Source organism: Ahaetulla prasina, chromosome 15 (genome assembly GCF_028640845.1).
Source record: "Ahaetulla prasina isolate Xishuangbanna chromosome 15, ASM2864084v1, whole genome shotgun sequence".
Taxonomy (NCBI): domain Eukaryota; kingdom Metazoa; phylum Chordata; class Lepidosauria; order Squamata; family Colubridae; genus Ahaetulla; species Ahaetulla prasina.
In genome coordinates this window covers 11,054,992-11,074,804 of record NC_080553.1, presented here as the reverse complement: position 1 = coordinate 11,074,804, position 19,813 = coordinate 11,054,992, and the positions used below count along the sequence as shown (strand labels likewise).

Sequence of the window (19,813 nt, the reverse complement as noted above, 5' to 3'; positions counted from 1 at the left end):
TTCCCTTCATATCTATTCAAATCCTGTTTACTCCTATCTAATATTTCTTACATTATTATTTTTTTTTCTCCCCTTTTCCTCACTTTGTTTCTAATTCTCTATCCCTACATTCCTCCTTTTCTCTAGCCATTTATAAAATGTAGTCCAGGTTATACAGAATTCCGATTCATCTTTATCTTTGAGCTCCATTGTTAACCTGTCCATTTCTGCACAGGTCAATATTTTGTTGATTATTTCTGCCTCCTGTGGGTTCTCTCTGCATTTCCAATTTTGTGCGAATATCAACCTCGCTGCCGTTAGTTACTTTGTGTACCATAGGATATATTTCTTCTTTTTTTTTGTAATTATCCCTTACTATACCCAGAAGGAAAAGTTCTGGCGTCATATCTATCGTCTGGTTTAACATCTCTTCTAGCCACTGTTTTATCTGGAATTCATGCTCGATTCTTGACGCCTGGCTGAAATTGTTTGGCAAAGAATTATGCCAACTGAATGTTGTTGTTTTTCCGGGTGGGGGCAGCTTCTTCGCCCTCCTTTGCAGACATGGGAAATGCCATTGGCAGTCTCATCCGGCTAGGAAAAGGCTTGGAGGAGGAAGAGGAGGAAGAAGAAGATATGATTCTCCTCTCTGAGGAACACAGCCTCATTCTGACCTGCTGTTGGGTCTCGGTTAAAGTGAGTAGTTTGCTAATACTTTGAGTTTCTCGCGTGCAAGATTTAATCCAGTCTTCTGTGCTCAAAAGGGGTGAAATGTAAAATTTGTTACTACTGGTTCTGTGGACGTGGCTTGGGGGGGTTAATGGGCGTGGCCAACTTTTTTTTTTTCTTTTAAAAGCATTTTTTTTACAACCTCTTCGGCCTCCGGACCCTGGGGGAAGCTGTTTTTGCCCTCCCGGAGGCTCGAGGAAAGCCTCCAGAGCCTGGAGAGGGTGAAAAACAGGCCTCCTGGAAGTTCCAGAAATCCAGAAATGGGCCTGTTTCCGGCCTCCGGGGGAAGCTTTTTTTGCCCAGACTCCAGAGGAAAGGCTGTTTCCCAGGGTTACCCACAGCGGACGGAGGGGAGCGATGTCTACAACCCGTGAAATTGCTCCGTTGGTGAATGTGACTGCTGCCACACCCTGGAGAGAGAGGGGAAACCGAGTCATGTCTGGGCCGTAAATTACGTGGGGTCAGAGTTGGCTTCACTTGGAGCGTGTCGACATGAAGCTCCTAATAAATAACTGGATTTCTTTTGAAGCTTGGCTCGAGGCTCATGATTTTGTTAGGGCATCGGTAGGAACCCTGACATCTTTTTAATTAGTATAGGTTCAGTACGATGTGCAGACTCGGAAAAATGCATTAGTTCAGCTACCAACTTAAGCTCAGTCAGTAGGCGATGGAATCAAACTCTTTCATGGACTTTTCAAGATTGCACCACTTCACGGACTGGAGATAGGATAGCATCACGAAGCATTAGATATTTCCGAAACCTCTGTAGCATCGAAGATGAGAGAAAATCATCTCACAGAAAAAATCACAGAAGGGGCCTCTGGTGGCTCAGACTGGTAAGACAGTCTGTTATTAACAGCAGCTGCTTGCAATTACTGCAGGTTCAAGTCCCACCAGGCCCAAGGTTGATTCAGCCTTCCATCCTTTATAAGGTAGGTAAAATGAGGACCCAGATTGTTGGGGGCAATAAGTTGACTTTGTATATAATATACAAATGGATGAAGACTATTGCTTGACATAGTGTAAGCCGCCCTGAGTCTTCGGAGAAGGGCGGGATATAAATGCAAAAAAAAATAAAAAATGGCCTTACTCCACGTAACTTTTTCTCACCTTTTACTTTTAACTGTCAAGGAAATTGGGATGCTCTTGGGAGGCCTTGCGGAGAAAGTTCTACCTCAGCCGCTCTCGGCAGGATGTGAGCCTCTCCTACCTCTTCAAGTTGTCCACACGGCTTCCAAGGTGTTCCAAGACATCTTGCTGAAGTGCCGGCATTGGGTAAGAGATCCGTTGTGCATCAAACCAAAACAGGCTGGTGAAGGAACTTTTGATCCTGGTGGGTTGCCATCAATGAAATATTGAGCTTGATTCACGATTCAAGCCATGGGTGGAAACTAATAAGCAATGGATGGAAACTAGTCAAGGAGAGAAGAAACTGTGTGGGCCTCTGTGGCTCAGACTGCTAATGCAGTCTGTTATTAACAGCAGCTGCTTGCAGTTACTGCAGGTTCAATCCCCACCAGGCCCAAGGCTGACTCAGCCTTCCATCCTTTATAAAGGTAGGTAAAATGAGGACCCAGATTGTTGGGGGCAATAAGTTGACTTTGTATATAAATATACAAATAGGATGAAGACTATTGCTAACATAGTGTGAGTCTTCGGAGAAGGGCGGGATATAAATGCAAAAAAACCAAACACTTGGAACTAAGGAGAAATTTCCCGACAGTGAGAACAGTGAATCAGTGGAACAACTTGCCTCCAGAAGTTGTGGATGCTCCAACACTGGAAGTTTTTAAGAAGATGTTGGATCTAACCATTTATCTGGTATAGGGTTTCCTGGGTTGGATTAGAAGTTCCTTCCAACTCTGTTGTTCTGTTATTCATGATTTGGTGGAAGAGAATTAGACTTGGGCAGGAAGGATTTGTTTTTTATACCGGAGTCATCAAGATTGCTTGATGATTAAAGCTAATCTCCCGCTCTCAGCCACTTCCCCCCCGAGTACAAAATAGGTTGTGGAGTGAAGTATAGAATCAGCTACAGGGAGTTCTTAACTTATGACCGGAATTGAGGACTGGAGTTTTTTCCCCCTCTCCCATCCACAAATCTGATCTTTGGTGGTTGAACTTTGAGAAGAACTTTGATCAATTCTCTTTTTTTCTCCCCTCCTTTTTGTCTTCTCGTAGGGAGCTGTGGAAGGCTGTAGCGTGGGCTTCACCAAGTTTTGTACCACTCTGCTAAGTCACCCCAGCCCAGAGCTACGAAACATCCCAGGGACTATGCTCACCAAGGTAGGATATCTCATGTAGCCATTGCCAGTAGGTATTTATTGATTTAAGAAAAATTTATATCGCCGCCCACTCACTCTTGGTGACCCTGAGGGGATTTAAAAAAAAAAAATGAACGTATTACAAGTGTGCCTCCAAAATACAGGTAGTCCTCAATTTATGGCGGTAGCGGAGCCTGCCCATCACGATCATAAGTTGCAATGGTTGTAAAGCAAGTCGCTCAGGCATCTGATTTTATGGCTTGCGTTGCAGTGGTCATAAAGTGAATGCTGTGGTCATTAATGTGAACCAGTGTTGCGCTAAGATGGGCAGCCAATAAATTTGAGGGGGAGTGAGAGGGAGAGCGAGGGAGGGAGAGAAAGAATGAGAGATAAAGAGAGACTGGGAGAGAATATGAGAGAAAGAGAGAGAGAGAGAGAGAGAGAAAGAAAGAAAGAAAGAAAGAAAGAAAGAAAGAAAGAAAGAAAGAAAGAGAGGGGGAGAAAGAATGAGAGAATGAGAGAGGGGAGAGAAGAAGAGAGAATGAGAAAGAAAAAGAGAGAAAGGAAGAAAGAAAGAAAGAGAGAAAGAAAGAAAAAGAAAGAGAGAGAAAGGAAGAAAGAAAGAAAGAGAAAGAGAGAAAGAAAAAGAAAGAAAAGGAGAAAGAAAGGAAGGAAGAAAGAAAGAGAAAGGAAGAGAGAAAGAGAGAGAAAGAGAGGGGGAGGGAGAATGAATGAGAAAGAAAAAGAGGGGGAGAGAATAAGAGAAAGAAAGAGAGAAAGAGAGAAAGAGGAGAGGGAGGGAGAGATAAGCTCACCATCTCCTGGTGATTGGCCCAAAGTCCCCCAGCTGGCTTTTATGTCTAAGGCGGGACTTGAACTCACGTCCTCTTGCTTTCTAACCCAATTCCTTAACCACTAAACCAAACCAGGCCATTTTTAATATCTCTTTCAAGGGTCTGGCTTTGTTAAGCAGCCCCAGAGGAAGCTCCATCACTCGGAGGGCGGCCGGTTTCCCAATGCTCTTCCTATGCATTGCGACAGGGGAAGATCCCGCCAAGTCCCGGCCCCTTCTGACTCACTGCATTCAGATGTTGCTCACCTTGGCCAACCGACCAATCTCCCACAGCTCAGACCAGACACTGGATTTGCCCCAGGTAAGGACGCAGCTGCCAGATGCAGGCAACCAGAGCCACCGGTGAATAACAAAAGTCAGTAACTTTATTGCTTACCACCTATGCTGCAAGAATCCGCCCAGCCGGCTTGCCTTCCCCTGGGAACAACCAGAGAGGACTTCATGGGTTTTGAGGGGAGGTTAGTCTTAGGCCACTTGCAACTGTGTAAGGACTCCATGCTGGACCCTCACTTGATGCCTTCCTTCCAACCTGGCTCACAACAACGGCAAAATTGAGCAACAGTATTATCTTATAGGAGAAATTGGCAGCCTTAAAAATGTAATAAATACAATAAGATCATGAGGCAGGGCCACTTTGTAAGTCCATCAAATAAGAATAGAAGAGAATAGGGAATAGAATAGAATAGAATAGAATAGAATAGAATAGAATAGAATAGAATAGAATAGAATACAATACAATACAATACAATACAATACAATACAATACAATACAATACAATACAATACAATACTATACAATACAATACAATTTAGAATTTAGAATTGAACAGAATTGAATTTAGAATTTAGAGAAAGGATAGGATAGGACGGGACGGGACAGAATGGAGAATAGAATAGAATAGAATAGAATAGAATAGAATAGAATAGAATAGAATAGAATAGAATAGAATAGAATAGAATCTAGAATTGAACAGAATTTAGAGAATAGGATAGGATAGGATAGGATAGGATAGGATAGGATAGGATAGGGTAGAATTTAGAATTTAACAGAATTTAGAAATTAGAGAATAGGATAGTATCGAATAGAACAGAACAGAACAGAATAGAACAGGACCTGGAAGGGACCTTGGAGGTCTTCTAGTCCAGCCCCCTGCTCAAGCAGGAGAACCTATACCATCTCAGACAAGTGACTGTCCAGCCTCTTCTTAAAAGCCTCCTTAAAAATCTAAGGTGGGGGATCATATTTCAGTAGAGTTCTGTTGGCAATAAAGGAGAATATTTGTAGGTCAGGGTTGAAAGGAGGGATCCTTGATGCTCTCTGAGCTTGGTTGTTTTCTTGCAGTCATTTCCTAACGTAATGCTGATGATGTTACCTAGTTGGGTAATGAAACGTCTGCAAGAAAACAAGCAAGCTCAGCGAGCACCAAGGACCCCTCAGTTCGGTCAGCTTTGCCTTCAGCTATCCTGTTAAGCCTTCAGGTTTGTTGTGTGAATTCAAATCGTTGGAGTTCACCCTACTGTCTGCTTGGGCAGAGGAGAGGGTTGGACTAGATGACCTACCAGGTCCCTTCCAACTCTGTTAATCTGTATCTGTACTTTACAATCCAGCAGAGGTGTGAACGACTGAACCCCTGAAGAAGACAAACCAGGATGTCCGCACCAAGTCCTAATATTCTGATCAGTTCTGGCCCATATGTAAATTGATTTCTTTTCCTTTATCGTCTGTAGGTTTCTGCCATCCACGTGCTTCAAACGTTAGTCCGTGGTTCCAACCTTGGACCTGCTCTCCAGCAACACATCACACCCCTGATGGTGCTAGTTCTCAAGGCGCTGAGCTCCCCTAGTTGGGCTATGAGAAACGCAGCCAACCAACTTTTTGGTAAATCCGTTAACGGTCTTCCTTTGGAAGCTTAGATTGTTGTGATCCAGACCCAAGTGGGTAGTAATGAACTTAGTCCGTGGAAAAACAAACTTTATTCGAACAGCTGGGAGTTACTTCATTCCCAGTGTTGTTCAACTCAAAGTAAAACAAATGCCTCCCAACACAAATTCCTGAGTTATCTCACAAACCTTAGTCCAATTAGGCAAACTGCCAAAGGCCCTTCCTGGCAAATGTCCAGAAGCCACAAAAACAAAGAAGTAGACGAAGCAGAAGACAGAGCAGAAGACGTAGCTACTAACGTTGTTTTCCGGCAAAGCTGGTGCTGGTCTGTTTTAAGCCTTATGGGAGGGGCCAATCATCTCTTGGCCTTACTCCTGAGTTGTCCTCTCTGCTTGAGCTCCTCTTGCCTTCTGGCAGCTCTTCACATGCGTGCATTAGGAACAGGCTCCTCCTGTTTCTCTGCCTCACTACTATCAGGCTCTGGAGGCTCTGGAGTCCGCACCTCACTCCCTGATGGCCCTGGCCTCACCTCAGCCTCATCGCTGTCCAACTCCGTTGCCAGCTCCGTAGGCTGCTGACGGACCACAACATAGATCTGTTTGATTGCCAAGATGTCTTCAATCCACAGTCTCGACTTTTTTGGCACAAACTGGAACATGCGTGTGCAAGGGCACCTGAAACGTGAAGATCAGCTGACCGGCATGTGTGTGCCTGTATTTTGGCCATTTTGGGGGTGTTTTCTGGGCCATTTTCAGGCTGTTTTTCGGGCCATTTTTGAACTGTTTTCTGGGCCATTTCCAGGCCTCTTTTTGGGGCCTGAAAATTTTTTGGAAAATGGCCTGAAAATGTCCCGAAAAACAGTCTGAAAATGGCCAAAAACGGCTTGTTTTTTTGCCATCTTTGGCTGTTTCCAGGCTGTTTCCAGGCTGTTTCCAGGCTGTTTTTAGGCCATTTTCCGGTGCTCCGGCACCCACAAAGACGTGCCGTAAACCAGAAAAGCAGCTGGCGATGGCACGCGTGCCCACAGAAAGGGATCTGTGTGCCACCTCTGGCACGGGTGCCATCGGTTTGCCGTTACGGTTCTAGGAGATCTCCAATATTTTTGAACTGTTGGGCTCACGTCCTGGGCATAAGAAAAGACTTACAACTACAATTGAGGCCAAAATTTCTGTTGGCTTAAGCTTAAGTGAGTTTTGTCTCCTTTTATGACCTTTCTTGCCATAGTTGTTAAGTGACTCATGGCAGGTGTTAAACGAATCTTGATTGACTTTGTTCGTCAGAAGGTCTCAAAAGGGGATCGCATGACCCCGGGACGTTACAACCGTCATAAATGCATGCCAGTTGCCACAAGCTTCCAAATTTTGATCACGCGACTTCCAGGATGTTGCAATGGTTACAGGAGTGAAAAAAGCCGTAAGTCGCATTTTTTCAGTGCCATTATTAACTTTGAACTGTCAGTAAACTAACTGTCGTAAGTTGAGGACTACTTGTACTGCCAGCTCTGTGTCGTGGTTTGTGCAAATGATAACTGGAAACTCTTGTTTCCATCAGACCTCTCAACCAGATCCATCGAGCTCAACCGGATGTGCACAAATACAACTATTTTATCTCTCAGGAATCAGGTCTGCTTCCATCCCCAATACATTTGGACATAGACCTTTGCACGTAGAGGCAGTCCTCGTTTAGCGACGGCCACGTTTAGTGACCATTCACAGTTAGGGCAGTGAGGGAAAACGTAACTTTGCAATCCGTTCTCGCATTGATGGCCTCGGCAGGCCTTTAAAGCACAAGGAAAACTGAAGTTAGATCATAAGCAGAGTTATGGTTCCGTTTAGCAATCGCTTTGCTTAATGACTGAGTTGCCGGTTACAATTGTGGCCTCTAAACAAGGATTTAACACCGCGGTGGCGCAGTGGTTAGGGTGCAGCACTGTGGGGTACTTCTGCTGCCTGCCGGCTGCCTGCAATTTGGCAGTTCAAATCTCACCAGGCTCAAGGTTGACTCAGCCTTCTGTCCTTTGGAAGTCGGTAAAATGAGGACCCAAATTACTGAGGGGCAAGAGACTGACTCTAAACCGCTTAGAGAGGGCTGTAAAGCAGTATATAAGTATAAGGACAATTGCTATTTCTATTGCTATTGCTGTTCCTTTTCCTTCCTTCCTTGCATCCTTCCTTCCTTCCTTCCAGCCATGCCTGCACAGTGATTAGAACGTAGCATTCCAGGCTGACTCTGCCCATAGCCTGGAGTTCGATCCTGGCCAGCTCAAGGTTGACTCAGCCTTCCATCCTTCCGAGGTCGGTAAAATGAGAACCCAGATTGTTGTGGGGCAAGATGCTGATTCTGTAAACCGCTTAGAGGGGGCTGTAAAAGCACTGTAAAGCGGTATATAAGTCTAAGGGCTATTGCTATTGCTATTACCTGTACATTAATTTGTTTTTTTTTTGTTTTTTTGGAAGGCAGTTCTTTCTAACTTCCGATCTTGCTTTCCTCTAGGCGCCTTGACCGTTCGCCTCCTCGGGCAGAAATGGAGTCCAGAGGATGGCCGTGCCAAAGATGGAATAAGCCCCAAAGCTCTTTTTGGCCGATATGTCCATTTGAGAAGCATCCTACTTGGAGAATTGTCCCTGGCTGTGGAAGTGTCCATATCCGAAGGACCGAAAAGAGGGAAATTCCACCTCTGCCCTTCCCTGTATGCTGTCCTTACTTTTCTGGCCAAGCTGCAGCCCAGCGGAGACACTCAGGATAGGTAAGTTGAGAAATGGTGGAAGACTCTTCGGTGGGACCTCAAAACCAAGATGAGCCGGCTGTGTGCAGCAGCTGCTGAAAAAGCCAACACAGTTCTGGGCTGCATAAACAGAGGGATAGAATCAAGATCACGTGAAGTGTTAGTGCCACTTTATAATGCCTTGGTAAGGCCACACTTGGAATATTGCATCCAGTTTTGGTCGCCACGATGTAAAAAAGATGTTGAGACTCTAGAAAGAGTGCAGAGAAGAGCAACAAAGATGATTAGGGGACTGGAGGCTAAAACATATGAAGAACGGTTGCAGGAACTGGGTATGTCTAGTTTAATAAAAAGAAGGACTAGGGGAGACATGATAGCAGTGTTCCAATATCTCAGGGGTTGCCACAAAGAAGAGGGAGTCAGGCTGTTCTCCAAAGCACCTGAGGGTAGAACAAGAAGCAATGGGTGGAAACTGATCAAGGAAAGAAGCAACTTAGAACTAAGGAGAAATTTCCTGACAGTTAGAACAATTAATAAGTGGAACGACTTGCCTGCAGAAGTTGTGAATGCTCCAACACTGGAAATTTTTAAGAAAATGTTGGATAACCATCTGTCTGAGATGGTGTAGGGTTTCCTACCTGGGCAGGGGGTTGGGCTAGAAGGCCTCCAAGGTCCCTTCCAACTCTGTTGTTATTATTATTATTACTGAAATCACCAAGGCGGAGTCACCGAGTCATTTAAAGTTAGTAAAACGATGAAGACTCTTGAGTTCAAGGCCATTCAGTGTGCAGGAGAACCATCTCAACGGTTGCGCTGGCTAGCTAACATCTCCAGCACTGATGAGGTTACCTAGTTTGGGTCATGAAATGTCTTCAAGAGAACCATCAAGCTCAGAGAGGACCAAGGATCGCATAGCTGTCCTCCTCCCCCCTCCCTCCCTCTCTTCCTCTCCTCCTCTCCACAAATCCCACTCCCTTCTAGCACTGATGATGTTACCTAGTTGGGTCATGAAATGTCTGCAAGAGAACAACCAAGCTCAGAGAGACCAAGGACCCCACAGTCCTCCTCCCTCCCTCTCCCCCTCCTCTCCGCAAACCCCACCAAAATGGGGCCGTGAAACTCACTTAACGAATGTTTCATTTAGCAGTATACATTGTGGGCTCCCTTGTGGTCCTAACTCAAGGATTGCCCATACTTTGGAGGCTTCCGTTCTCGAGATTGTCATTCGAGTTTCTCGATTGCCATTGGACGTCCTACCCAAATGTGACCAATTTTCCTCCTCTTTTGCTTGTTTCATTCTCTCCAGCGCTCTCACCTGCTTCCTGGAGCCCCTGATCCAACTGTCGGGAAACCCCATTTATGCCGTTCGGGCAATGGCCGCCAAAGCTTTGGTGCCTTTCATCCCGGTGACGGACTACGGAAAGATCCTCTTGCGGTTGGCAGCCAGATTCCCGCAGCCGGAGGCCGCTCTGTCCCATAATGCATTGCACGGATGCCTGCTGCAAATCCAGGCTGTGTTGACTCATGCTTTGGAGGTCAAACGGTACGTTGGCCTTCCAACAATTGCAAAATATATTACGGGTAGTCCTCGGCTTACGACCGCAATGGAGCCCAGCGTCTCTGTTGCTGAGAGAGACAAGCGGTCGAGTGAGTTTGGTCTACCTTTCTTGACGCAGCTGGTAAGCGAATCACTGCCAATGGATGCTGCAGTGGTTGTAAGTGGGAATGGTTTTATTGAAAAGTTTTACAAAAAGCTTCCCCATTTCCCCTCCCTCCTTCAAAAAACCCCCTTCCCCCCACCCCTGACTTCCCGGAACAAACACAAGGTATAGTTAAAAATAAAACAAACATATGCTAAAAATTTTCCCTCCTAACTCAGTTATACTCCTGCATTTCTCATCAAATCCTAACCTCCCCCAGTGCAATCAGAAATAATACATCCCAATCATTCAAAGGCAGTCTGATATCTCTTAGTCTGATATCTGTTTTGGATATAGTCAATCCATTTTTTCCATTCATTTAAGTATCATTCTTGCGTATTGTCTTTCAAAAAGGCTGAGATTTTTGCCATCTCAGCCAAATTGCCAACTTTCAATATCCATTCTTCTAATTGTAGGTAACCCTTTTTTCTTCCAATACTGTCCTATCAGTCATCTTGCCGCTGTTATTAGATTTAAAATCAATTTAGTCTCAATTACTGTACAGTCCGTGATAATTCCCAGTAAAAAAAAAAAATTGCGGCAAGAACTTTACCTTCTTTTTCAAAACATTTTGTAAAATCCACCAAAGTAAGTCACTTTTTTCCCCGTGACATCGTAACTTTGAACGGTCACTAAACAAATGGTTATAAGTTGAGGACGACCTGTGTTTACTTAATGGTCAAAGCCAAAGTAAACAAGACTGAAGACAGCCTCTGTTTCCGCCACGCTGTTTCTCCCGATTTTCTGCCCTTCCTGTTTGTCTATTCCAACCGTACGCTTGCTCTTCCTTCACTGTGTGAACTGAATGCAAAGTATTTTGTTCATGGTCTGTCAAGTTCAGACAGAAATTAAAAACATGAGCAGGATCCACCTGTCATATCCAAGCAGGGCGAAAGGGCACCAAGAATTTGGGACATTTGTTCAGTATTTTCTTTTTTCTCCATTTCATTTTCTGAGACTCTGGAAAGAATGCAGAGAAGAGCAACAAAAAAAAATTGGGGTTCGGGGGGGCGGGCTGGAGGCTAAAATATACGAAGCACGGCTTCAGGAATTGGGTATGTCTAGAGTGGCTCAGTGGCTAAGACGCTGAGCTTGTCAATCGAAATGTCGGCAGTTCAGCGGTTCGAATCCTTAGCGCTGCGTAATGGAGTGAGCTCCTGTTACTTGTCCCAGCTTCTGCCAACCTCGCAGTTCGAAAGCAGGTAAAAAAAATGCAAGCAGAAAAATAGGGACCACCTTTGGTGGGAAGGGAACAGCATTCCGTGGGCCTTTGGCGTTGAGTCATGCCGGCCACATGACCACGGAGACGTCTTCGGACAGTGCTGGCTCTTCGGCTTTGAAACAGAGATGAGCACTGCCCCCTAGAGTCTGGAACCACTAGCACATATGTGCGAGGGGAACCTTTACCTTTAATGCAGACTTAGTGAATAGTTTGACAGTGTTGCGGGAATTATTTGTTTAGCAGAGTGATGGCATTCGGGAAAAAACTGTCGCCGTGTCTAGTTGTTCTGGTGTGCCGTGCTCTATAGCATCGTTTTGAGAGTAGGAGTTGAAACAGTTTATGTCCAGGATGCGAGGGGTCTGTAAATATTTTCACAGCCCTCTTATTGACTCGTGCAGTATACAGGTCCTTAATGGAAGGCAGGTTGGTAGCCATTGTTTTTTCTGCAGTTCTAATGATCCTCTGAAGTCTGTGTCTGTCTTGTTGGGTTGCAGAACCCAAACCAGACAGTTATAGAAGTGCAGATGACAGACTCAGTAATTCCTCTGTAGAACTGATGTTTCAACCTCTGCTTTTCAGGCTGCATCCTGAGTTGCTGCGGTCCGTGGCCTGCATGATGGAAAGCCACATCTGGTTGCTGATGGACATACGACGGTGCCCGTTAATCTGTGCCGTTTACCTCCAAGTTGTGTCCTTGCTGCTAGGAAGCTGTTCTCCAGGTTTTGTGCAGAAAGTCTGGAATCTATTGTACGGGGAACTGGCCAGTCCGAAACCTGGTTTCTCCCTTATCCAGGTATCCAGGATTGTCAGGGCTGAGAGCCAACACAAAGGATCGAAACAAAAGTCCCTAGTTTTGCTAAAAAGGCTGTGCTTTTAATCCCAAAAAAATTTTTAGGAGGGAGGGAAGACATTCTCAACATGCTTCTTCACTCTTGAGTCGTGTGGAACTACCACTTCCATCCTCCCCATCCAGGTTGCTCAATGTGAGTGAAGGGGATGTAGGTAGTGGTGGGATTCAAATAATTTAACAATCAGTTCTCTGCTCTAATGACCGGCTGGGTAGGCGTGGCTCAGTGGTCATGTGACCGTGTGGGTGTGGTGGCCAACTCAACGTCACTTACGTCGATGGGCGCTTCGCCTTAGCTGTTACAATGTAATAAGGGTTAACCAGAGAGGCAGTTTCTGTAAGCAGGACAATAAAGATTAGGCTAGAAACACCACCAGAATGTTCCTTCCTGCCTTCCTTACAGGATTAGCCCTGTAAAGTGGGAAAAAACAAAATAAGATTTCTTCCAACAACTGGTTCTCTGAACTGCTTAGAAAGTTAACAACCGGTTCTCCCGAATAGGTGCGAACCGGCTGAATCCCACCACTGGATGTAGGTCACAGGTTGAGGAAGGTGGGTTCAGGAGAAATCTGGGCGTAAAGCAATGTCTGAAGATGGGTTATCACTTTGTGAAAAAAAAGACACAGACCGACGGCGCATTTTTTTTTGGAAAAGTTTTTTATTATTTTTTCTCATAAACTGTACAGTTTCTTATCTAAGATACATATTTTCTTTCAGCTTTCACACTAATACCATCTTCATCCTAAACAATTTAAGGGTATTCGGGGTTGCTCTTCTACCATTTCATCTCCCTTGTTTTACAACAATCCTTCTTCTCCCTCTCCTCTCTTTCCTTTCCCTCCCTTCTTCCATCTACTCTTCTACTTACTTTCCTCCTCCCCTTCTCCTCTCCTTCCCCTTCCTTTCCCCCATACTTCCCTTCTTCCTCCCTTCTAACCTTCTCTCCTACTCTTGTTTCCCCTCTCTTTCTTCCTCTCCTTTTCCCTTCCTCTCCTTTCCCTTCCTTTCCCCCAAACCTCCCTTCTTCCTCCCTTCTAATCTTCTCTCCTACTCGTTTCCCCTTCCTTCCTCTCCTTTTCCCTTTCTTCTTTCCCTCTCTCTCCCTTCCTCTCTCCTCTCCTCTATCCCTCTCCATTCTCTCTCTATTGTTGTATTCATTTTCAGTTTCGTATTTTCCAAAGTGGTATTTGAGCAATCCTGATTTTTATTTTCTTTTCAATTGCTTTTTCATTGTACTAAATTCACATGTATCATCGTAAATGTACATTTATATACCGTGTTTCCCTGAAAATAAGACACAAGAAGAGTCCTGTCTTGCTCCACGCGTCCCAAAATAATAAGACCTCCCCCAAAATAAGGCCAAGCACTTATTTTAGGGTCTTAAAAAATATAAGACAGGGTCTTATTTTCGGGGAAACACGATAATAACATTTTCTTTCTCCCCCCACCTTTCTCCTTCTCCATTTACACAGGTGTCTTCTGGGTTTCTATTTCTTTTTCATCCTCTCTCTCATTTACTCATACCTTAACTAATCTATTTCTCTGTAATCTCTTATTCCTATTTCTTTTCTAACCATACATAAAATCGTCCCCATGTCTTGAAATACATCGATTCCTCTTTGTCTTTTATTCTCAATGTTAACCTATTCATTTCTGCACATTCTAAAATCTTCTTCATTACCTCTCCTTCCGATGGGATTTTTTTTCTGCCTTCCACTTTTGTGCAAATACAATTCTTGCTGCTGTTATTATGTACCAATGGCTTTTTTTTTTTTTGATCTTCTTCAAGCTTGGTTCTTCCATCTTCTGCCAACGGGCTGTCAGCTTCCTCAGCCAAGAAGCCACAAGACGGGAATCTCCGGAAAGAATCCATGATCTGAGCTTGCTTCTGGAAAGGGGAAATCCTGACGTGCAAGTCGCCATTCTAACTTGGTTGATGGACAATGAGGAAAGGAAAGGTCTTAAGTCCAACCAGGATCTGCAGTTGATATTCATGGTAAGATCTGAATTTTACCCCAGCGTGGATACGTAGAATTGGAAATGTTGTACCTGAACCACTGGTCCATAATACGTGGTTGGCAAAAATGCTGAAGTCTTCTAAGGAAATGTAGAGAATATTCCTGGGTCAAACTGGGGTCTACAAATGTTAGGGATTATGTCAGAGTTTGAAGCAGCAATCACATCCAGAAAGCAGACACAGGTAACTGATTCAGCAGGATTCATTAACTTCTCTTTACATATAATATAACACATGAAATAAATATACAATACCAATGGCAGGTTCTTCCAACATGGTAGCAACTACCAGCAAACACAGGCAGAGGAGAGAACAGTTTTTAGTTTCAGTTCAAAGCAGCAGACTAGGTTGGGTTTTTTTTTGTTTTTTTGGTTTTTTTTTGCTTTAGCACAGACTCAGAGCTCAGCACAGCTAAGCCACGCCCAGGCTCCTTGCTGTCTCGTTGCTCACACAGCAAAATACTGTTTCGGTTTCCAAACAGTCCCCATTGGCTGACTTAGTTGTTATGCCTATTCATTGGCTGACCTTGTTACCCTGCCTCTACCAGTCATGAACTCTCATACACACCAACAGTTTAGTTAGATGTTCTCCAGAAGGACTTCTGGTTCCAGCGTTGACCAGTGTTGATCAACATTCCTTTAACATTCCGGGAGTCAAGGGCCATGTTCATAATGGGTGGGGCCCCACATTGCCATAACGTGATCAATTTAGCTTAGGGTTTGATGTCATGTGTGAACCTAGGTATTGTGGCTTGCAAGCCGTAGCGTGGTATGAAATGTCAACCAGATCTTCTTCTACAAACCAAGGTTTAGCATGATATATTATTTCTCTTTCTCCTTTGAGGAGCATTTTATATTCTTAATTCTTTTACAGGGGCATTTATTTTGGACACAAAATATATTTCCCTTTCTTTGCCTTAGGAAAAATTCAAGGAGATCCTGACGAATACAGGAGACCCCACAGTCCTAAAGCTGTACTTGAAAGTTTTTGTCCACTTGTTTGGCAACGTTGCTCAAAGACAGCCTTTCCCAGAGAAATTAGCTTTGGAGTGTGGTGAAATCCTGTTCTCTATGGTAGAGGGTGACCACGAAGGTCCTGGGCTCCGGGATCATGCGTTTTGTGCAGCCACATTGTTCCTGAGTCAACAGTAAGTAGAAGACTGAGGTCAAGAACCAACAATTAGCAATAGCACTTACACTTATATAGCACTTCATAGTGCTTTACAGGCCTCTCTAAGCGGTTTACAGAGTTAGTTATTGCCCCCAACAATCTGGGTCCTCATTTTACCCACCTCGGAAGGACAGAAGGCTGAGTCAACAGGAAGGAAGGAAGGAAGGAAGGAAGGAAGGAAGGAAGGAAGGAAGGAAGGAAGGAAGGAAGGAAGGAAGGAAGGAAGGAAGGACAATAGCACTTAGACTTATATACCGCTTCACGGTGCTTTTACAGCCCTCTTGCCCCCAACAATCTGGGTCCTCATTTTACCTACCTCAGAAGGATGGAAGGCTGATGATAGATAGATGATAGGTAGGTAGGTAGGTAGATAGATAGATAGATAGATAGATAGATAGATAGATAGATAGATAGATAGATAGATAGCAATAGCATATACCACTTTGCAGAGCTTTACAGCCCTCTCTAAGCGGTTTACCGAGTCAGCCTCTTGCCCCAACAATCTGGGTCCTCATTTTACCTACCTCGGAAGGATGGAAGGCTGAGTCAGCCTTGAGAGATTCGAACTGCCAAATTGCAGGCAGCCGGCGATCAGCAGAAGTAGCCTGCAGTACTGCACTCTAACCACTGCGCCACCGCGGCTCAACTGATGAACAATTGAGGGAACTAGGTATGTCTAGTCTAACAAGGAGAAGGGCTAGGGGTGATATGACCAGGAGACGTCTAGTACTTGAGGGGCCATCACAGAGAAGATGGGGTCCACCTGTTCTTCAAAGCCCCTGAGGCCAGGACAACAAGCAATGGATGGAAATTAACCAAGGAGAGATCCAAGTTAGAACTAAGGAGAAATTTCCTGACAGAACAATTCATCAGTGGAACGGGTTGCCTCCAGAAGTCGTGGGTGCTCCATCACTAGAAGTTTTCAAAATGAGACTGAACAGCCATTTGCCCGGAATGGTCTAGGGTCCCCTGCTTGACTAGAAGACCTCCAGATCCTGTCCAACTATTATTCTATGTTCTAAAATTTCTTGCAAGCAGGGTTGTCCCATCGGGTATGGTCAATTAATGACCATGTTAATGCAGTTTAGGATTGCATTGGCTTTTTCGGCTGCCGCCGCACACTGGTGGCTCATATTTAGCTGGTTGTCCACTAAGACTGCCTTTCACAGTCACTGCTATTAAGCTAGGTTTCACCTAGTCTATAGGTATACGTTTGTCGTGGTCCCACTCCCCCTCCGACGCCCGGGTCTGGGAAGTCTGTATCAAGCGTGGCCACGAAGCCTCTGCAACTTTGCTAAATTTCTTTCAGATTTCTTAGGCAGGCAGGAATCCAAGGTGTGACTTCAGCAAACCAGATGAGACTTTGCTTGACTCAAATTGCTTGACTCAAGCTGGTCTTTTATATAGGCCAAGGGGTGTGGCTCCATGACTCAGCACTTATCCAGGCCTGCCCCTCCCTTCCTTTTGCTGACGTTGCCTCTCAATTCTCCGGAAGCGGGGATCCGTTCACTGTGAACTCCCTTCCTCCTGATCTGCTGCCGGCAATTCTAGCACATGGCTGGCTTCATGCTCACACGCTGTAGGAGTGAGGTTTGTTTGTTCATTCCTGACATTCTCCCCACAGCTGGGGGCTGGAGGCATGCCAGGCCGTTCCTCTTCATTATCAGACTCTGAATCGGATAGCAGGAGATGGGAGGGGTCTGGCTGAGGAGAGGAGGGAGGACAAGGCACAACAACGTTTGGTTTCTCTTGCCTAAGTAAAAGAGGATCCGGTTGGAATCCAAAGAAGCAAATCCGTAACTATTCTTGCAGTGTAATTGTCTCTCTTTTGGGACAGCCCCGAAGGCGATCCTTCATGGGAACGATGGATTGCAGCGATAGAGAAGTGGAGCGACTCCCTTTCAGACGGGTTGCTCAGGATGGCTGCAGCCAAAGCCGTCAAAACAGGTGGCCCAGCTTGGATTTGGAGAGTCCAGAAATCGTCCGACTTCCTCCTTCGTTCCCAAGTTCTACGGTACGTCCAAACAACACGAGCACGGACACCTAACATTTCAGAAAAGTTGCTGGGGGTCCCCAGGTTCTCCAGAATACACCCAGTTGCAATTGAACCATCTTTTCCCACAATTGTCCTACCAGTTATGTTATTTTATGTTATTTTTACCTTTATATCCCGCCCTTCTCCGAAGACTCAGGGCGGCTTACAGTGTATAAGGCAATAGTCTCATTCTATTTGTATATTTACAAAGTCAACTTATTGCCCCCCCAACAATCTGGGTCCTCATTTTACCTACCTTATAAAGGATGGAAGGCTGAGTCAACCTTGGGCCGGGCTTGAACCTGCAGTAATTGCAGGCTGCTGTGTTTTAATAACAGGCTTCTTACAGCCTGAGCTACCACGGCCCCTGTTGGGAGTGTTGGGAGACTGGGTCATTTCCCACAATGCTCCGACATGCAAATGTTCTGGGGCAGGGGTGGGGCTGCTGGGGGTTCGTAGGGGTTCGGGAGAACCTCTAGCTAAGATTCTATGCAGTTTGGAGAATCCCCAAATCCCACTCCTGGCTGACCCCGCCCGTCCCTCCCCTCCCCAGAATCCCCATGCGGCCCGTTTTGGATGCAGATAATTGCAGGGTGCATGCGGAGGCTCGGGGAGGGCGAAAAACAGACCCAAGTTTAGGAAGGCCAGAAATGGGCCTGTTTCCAGCCTCCGGAACCTGGGGAGACAATTTTTACCCTCCCGGAGGCTTGAAGAAAGTCTCCAGAGCCCGGGGAGGGCAAAAACGCCCCCCACCCCTCCGTGGTGCAGGAGGCTGACTAGGCCACGCCCACCATGGCCACACCCACCCAGCAACTGGGCAGAGAACCCCTTGCTAAAATTTTTGAAGCCCACCCCTGGTCCTGGGGCATTATGGGTAACTAAGTAAGAAGTAGCCGGGCGGGGTTGGAATCTGCCAACCTGGGCTGCTTGGTGTATGTACCACTAGGAATGAAGAGCCCCTCAATAGTGTTTCTTTTCAAATAAATGGAGGGTCATCTCCTTCATCACAGTGATATAAAGCAGGGGTCTCCAACCTTGGCCACTTTAAGCCAGGAGGTCTTCAACTCCCAGAATGCCCCAGCCAGCTTTGCTGGCTGGGGCATTCTGGGAGTTGAAGTCCTCCAGGCTTAAAGTTGCCAAGGTTGGAGACCCCTGATATAAAGGCCAGGAGGCGACTGAAATCGAAGAGAAAACGTTAAAAGGAAAGAGGAAAATTGCAACGATTCATTGGAGAAATTCAATATTTTTCCCATTGTTCTGAAGTTGTTCACCTGCGCAGCTCACACCTTCCTTATTATTATTAGGACCTGGATTTAAAGGTATCTCATCCCATCTTAACTTCAACTGTTTTCCTTGCCACCATTCATTTTTTACTAATGAACAACACTTGGATTATGACGTTCACCTTCGCCTCTCTTCCTGTTATGGTCCGCCAGCAGTCTGCGGAGCTGGCAGCGGAGTTGGACAGTGATGAGACTGAGGAAGAACATGGGCCAGTCCTGGATTCGGGGGAAGGCTCAGACGAGGGCTCTGCGTTGGAGGCAGAGAAAGGGCCATCTGGGAAATACATGCTGCCTCTGGAGCAGTTGGACTGCAGTGATGCACAGGAACAGAGGGACCCTGTTTCTTGTGCATGCATGCGCAGAGCTGCCAGAAGGCAAGAACAGTTAAAACTAAAGGAATTGTCGTGTCCCACTCCTCCGCTGACGGCTGGGTCCGGGAAATCCGAATCAGGCTTGCCTCTGCAGCTCTGCCCAAAGTCCTAGCAAAGTCCTCAGAGCAGGCAGGCAGACCAGTAAGTGACTTCAGCAAGATAAGTTTGACTTTTGCCTGACTCAGAGACTGCCAGAAAGTAGCTCCTTTATATAGGCCATGGGGTGTGGCTCCATGACTCAGCACTCATTAAGGCCTGCCCCTCCCTTCCCTCTGTTGCCTCCGCCTCTCCAATCTTCTGATGCGAGGGTCACTCCAATCAGCTGTTCTTGGGAGTAAACCCTCCTCAGGCTCACCTGCTGTGGATGAGGGGGAGGGGTCTAGCTGCTCCGTTTGCCTGGGCATGGAGTCAGGGCTGGGGCAGGGAGATGCTCCTTCTTCTGCAGTTTGTGGGGGCATGGAGCCAGGACTTGGGCCGGAAGGCATACATTCCTCAGTGTTGGGGAGCAGGTAAGAAGGCCCCGGCTGCTCTGAGGGCGGGCAAGACACAACAGGAATGACTCAGGAGTAAGGCCTGGAGATTTGGTCCCTCCCATAAGGCTTAAAAGAGGAGCAAAGGCACGTGGGCACTTTGCAGGAAAGCCACGTTGTTAATTCTGTTCCCGGTCGGCATCTCTGTTTGATCCTGGACTCCATGTGGCTTTGCCAAGTAGGTCTTTGGCAGTGTGTCAAGGGAG

The 19,813-nt window shown here is 45.9% G+C and overlaps 1 protein-coding gene across 2 annotated transcripts in view; it reads left to right on the top strand.

Moving 5' to 3' along the window:
- LOC131185770 (thyroid adenoma-associated protein homolog) overlaps positions 1–19,813 on the top strand; it is a 50,633-nt gene that overhangs the window by 25,276 nt on the left and 5,544 nt on the right. For both annotated transcript variants that reach the window (XM_058158615.1, XM_058158614.1), the window contains exons 18-28: positions 521–675; positions 1,840–1,983; positions 2,890–2,994; positions 3,926–4,126; positions 5,554–5,704; positions 8,201–8,453; positions 9,739–9,975; positions 11,934–12,147; positions 13,991–14,197; positions 15,139–15,365; positions 17,226–17,402. In XM_058158615.1, coding sequence (XP_058014598.1) covers positions 521–675; positions 1,840–1,983; positions 2,890–2,994; positions 3,926–4,126; positions 5,554–5,704; positions 8,201–8,453; positions 9,739–9,975; positions 11,934–12,147; positions 13,991–14,197; positions 15,139–15,365; positions 17,226–17,402 — 2,071 coding nt within the window. The remainder of the gene's footprint in view (positions 1–520; positions 676–1,839; positions 1,984–2,889; positions 2,995–3,925; positions 4,127–5,553; positions 5,705–8,200; positions 8,454–9,738; positions 9,976–11,933; positions 12,148–13,990; positions 14,198–15,138; positions 15,366–17,225; positions 17,403–19,813) is intronic.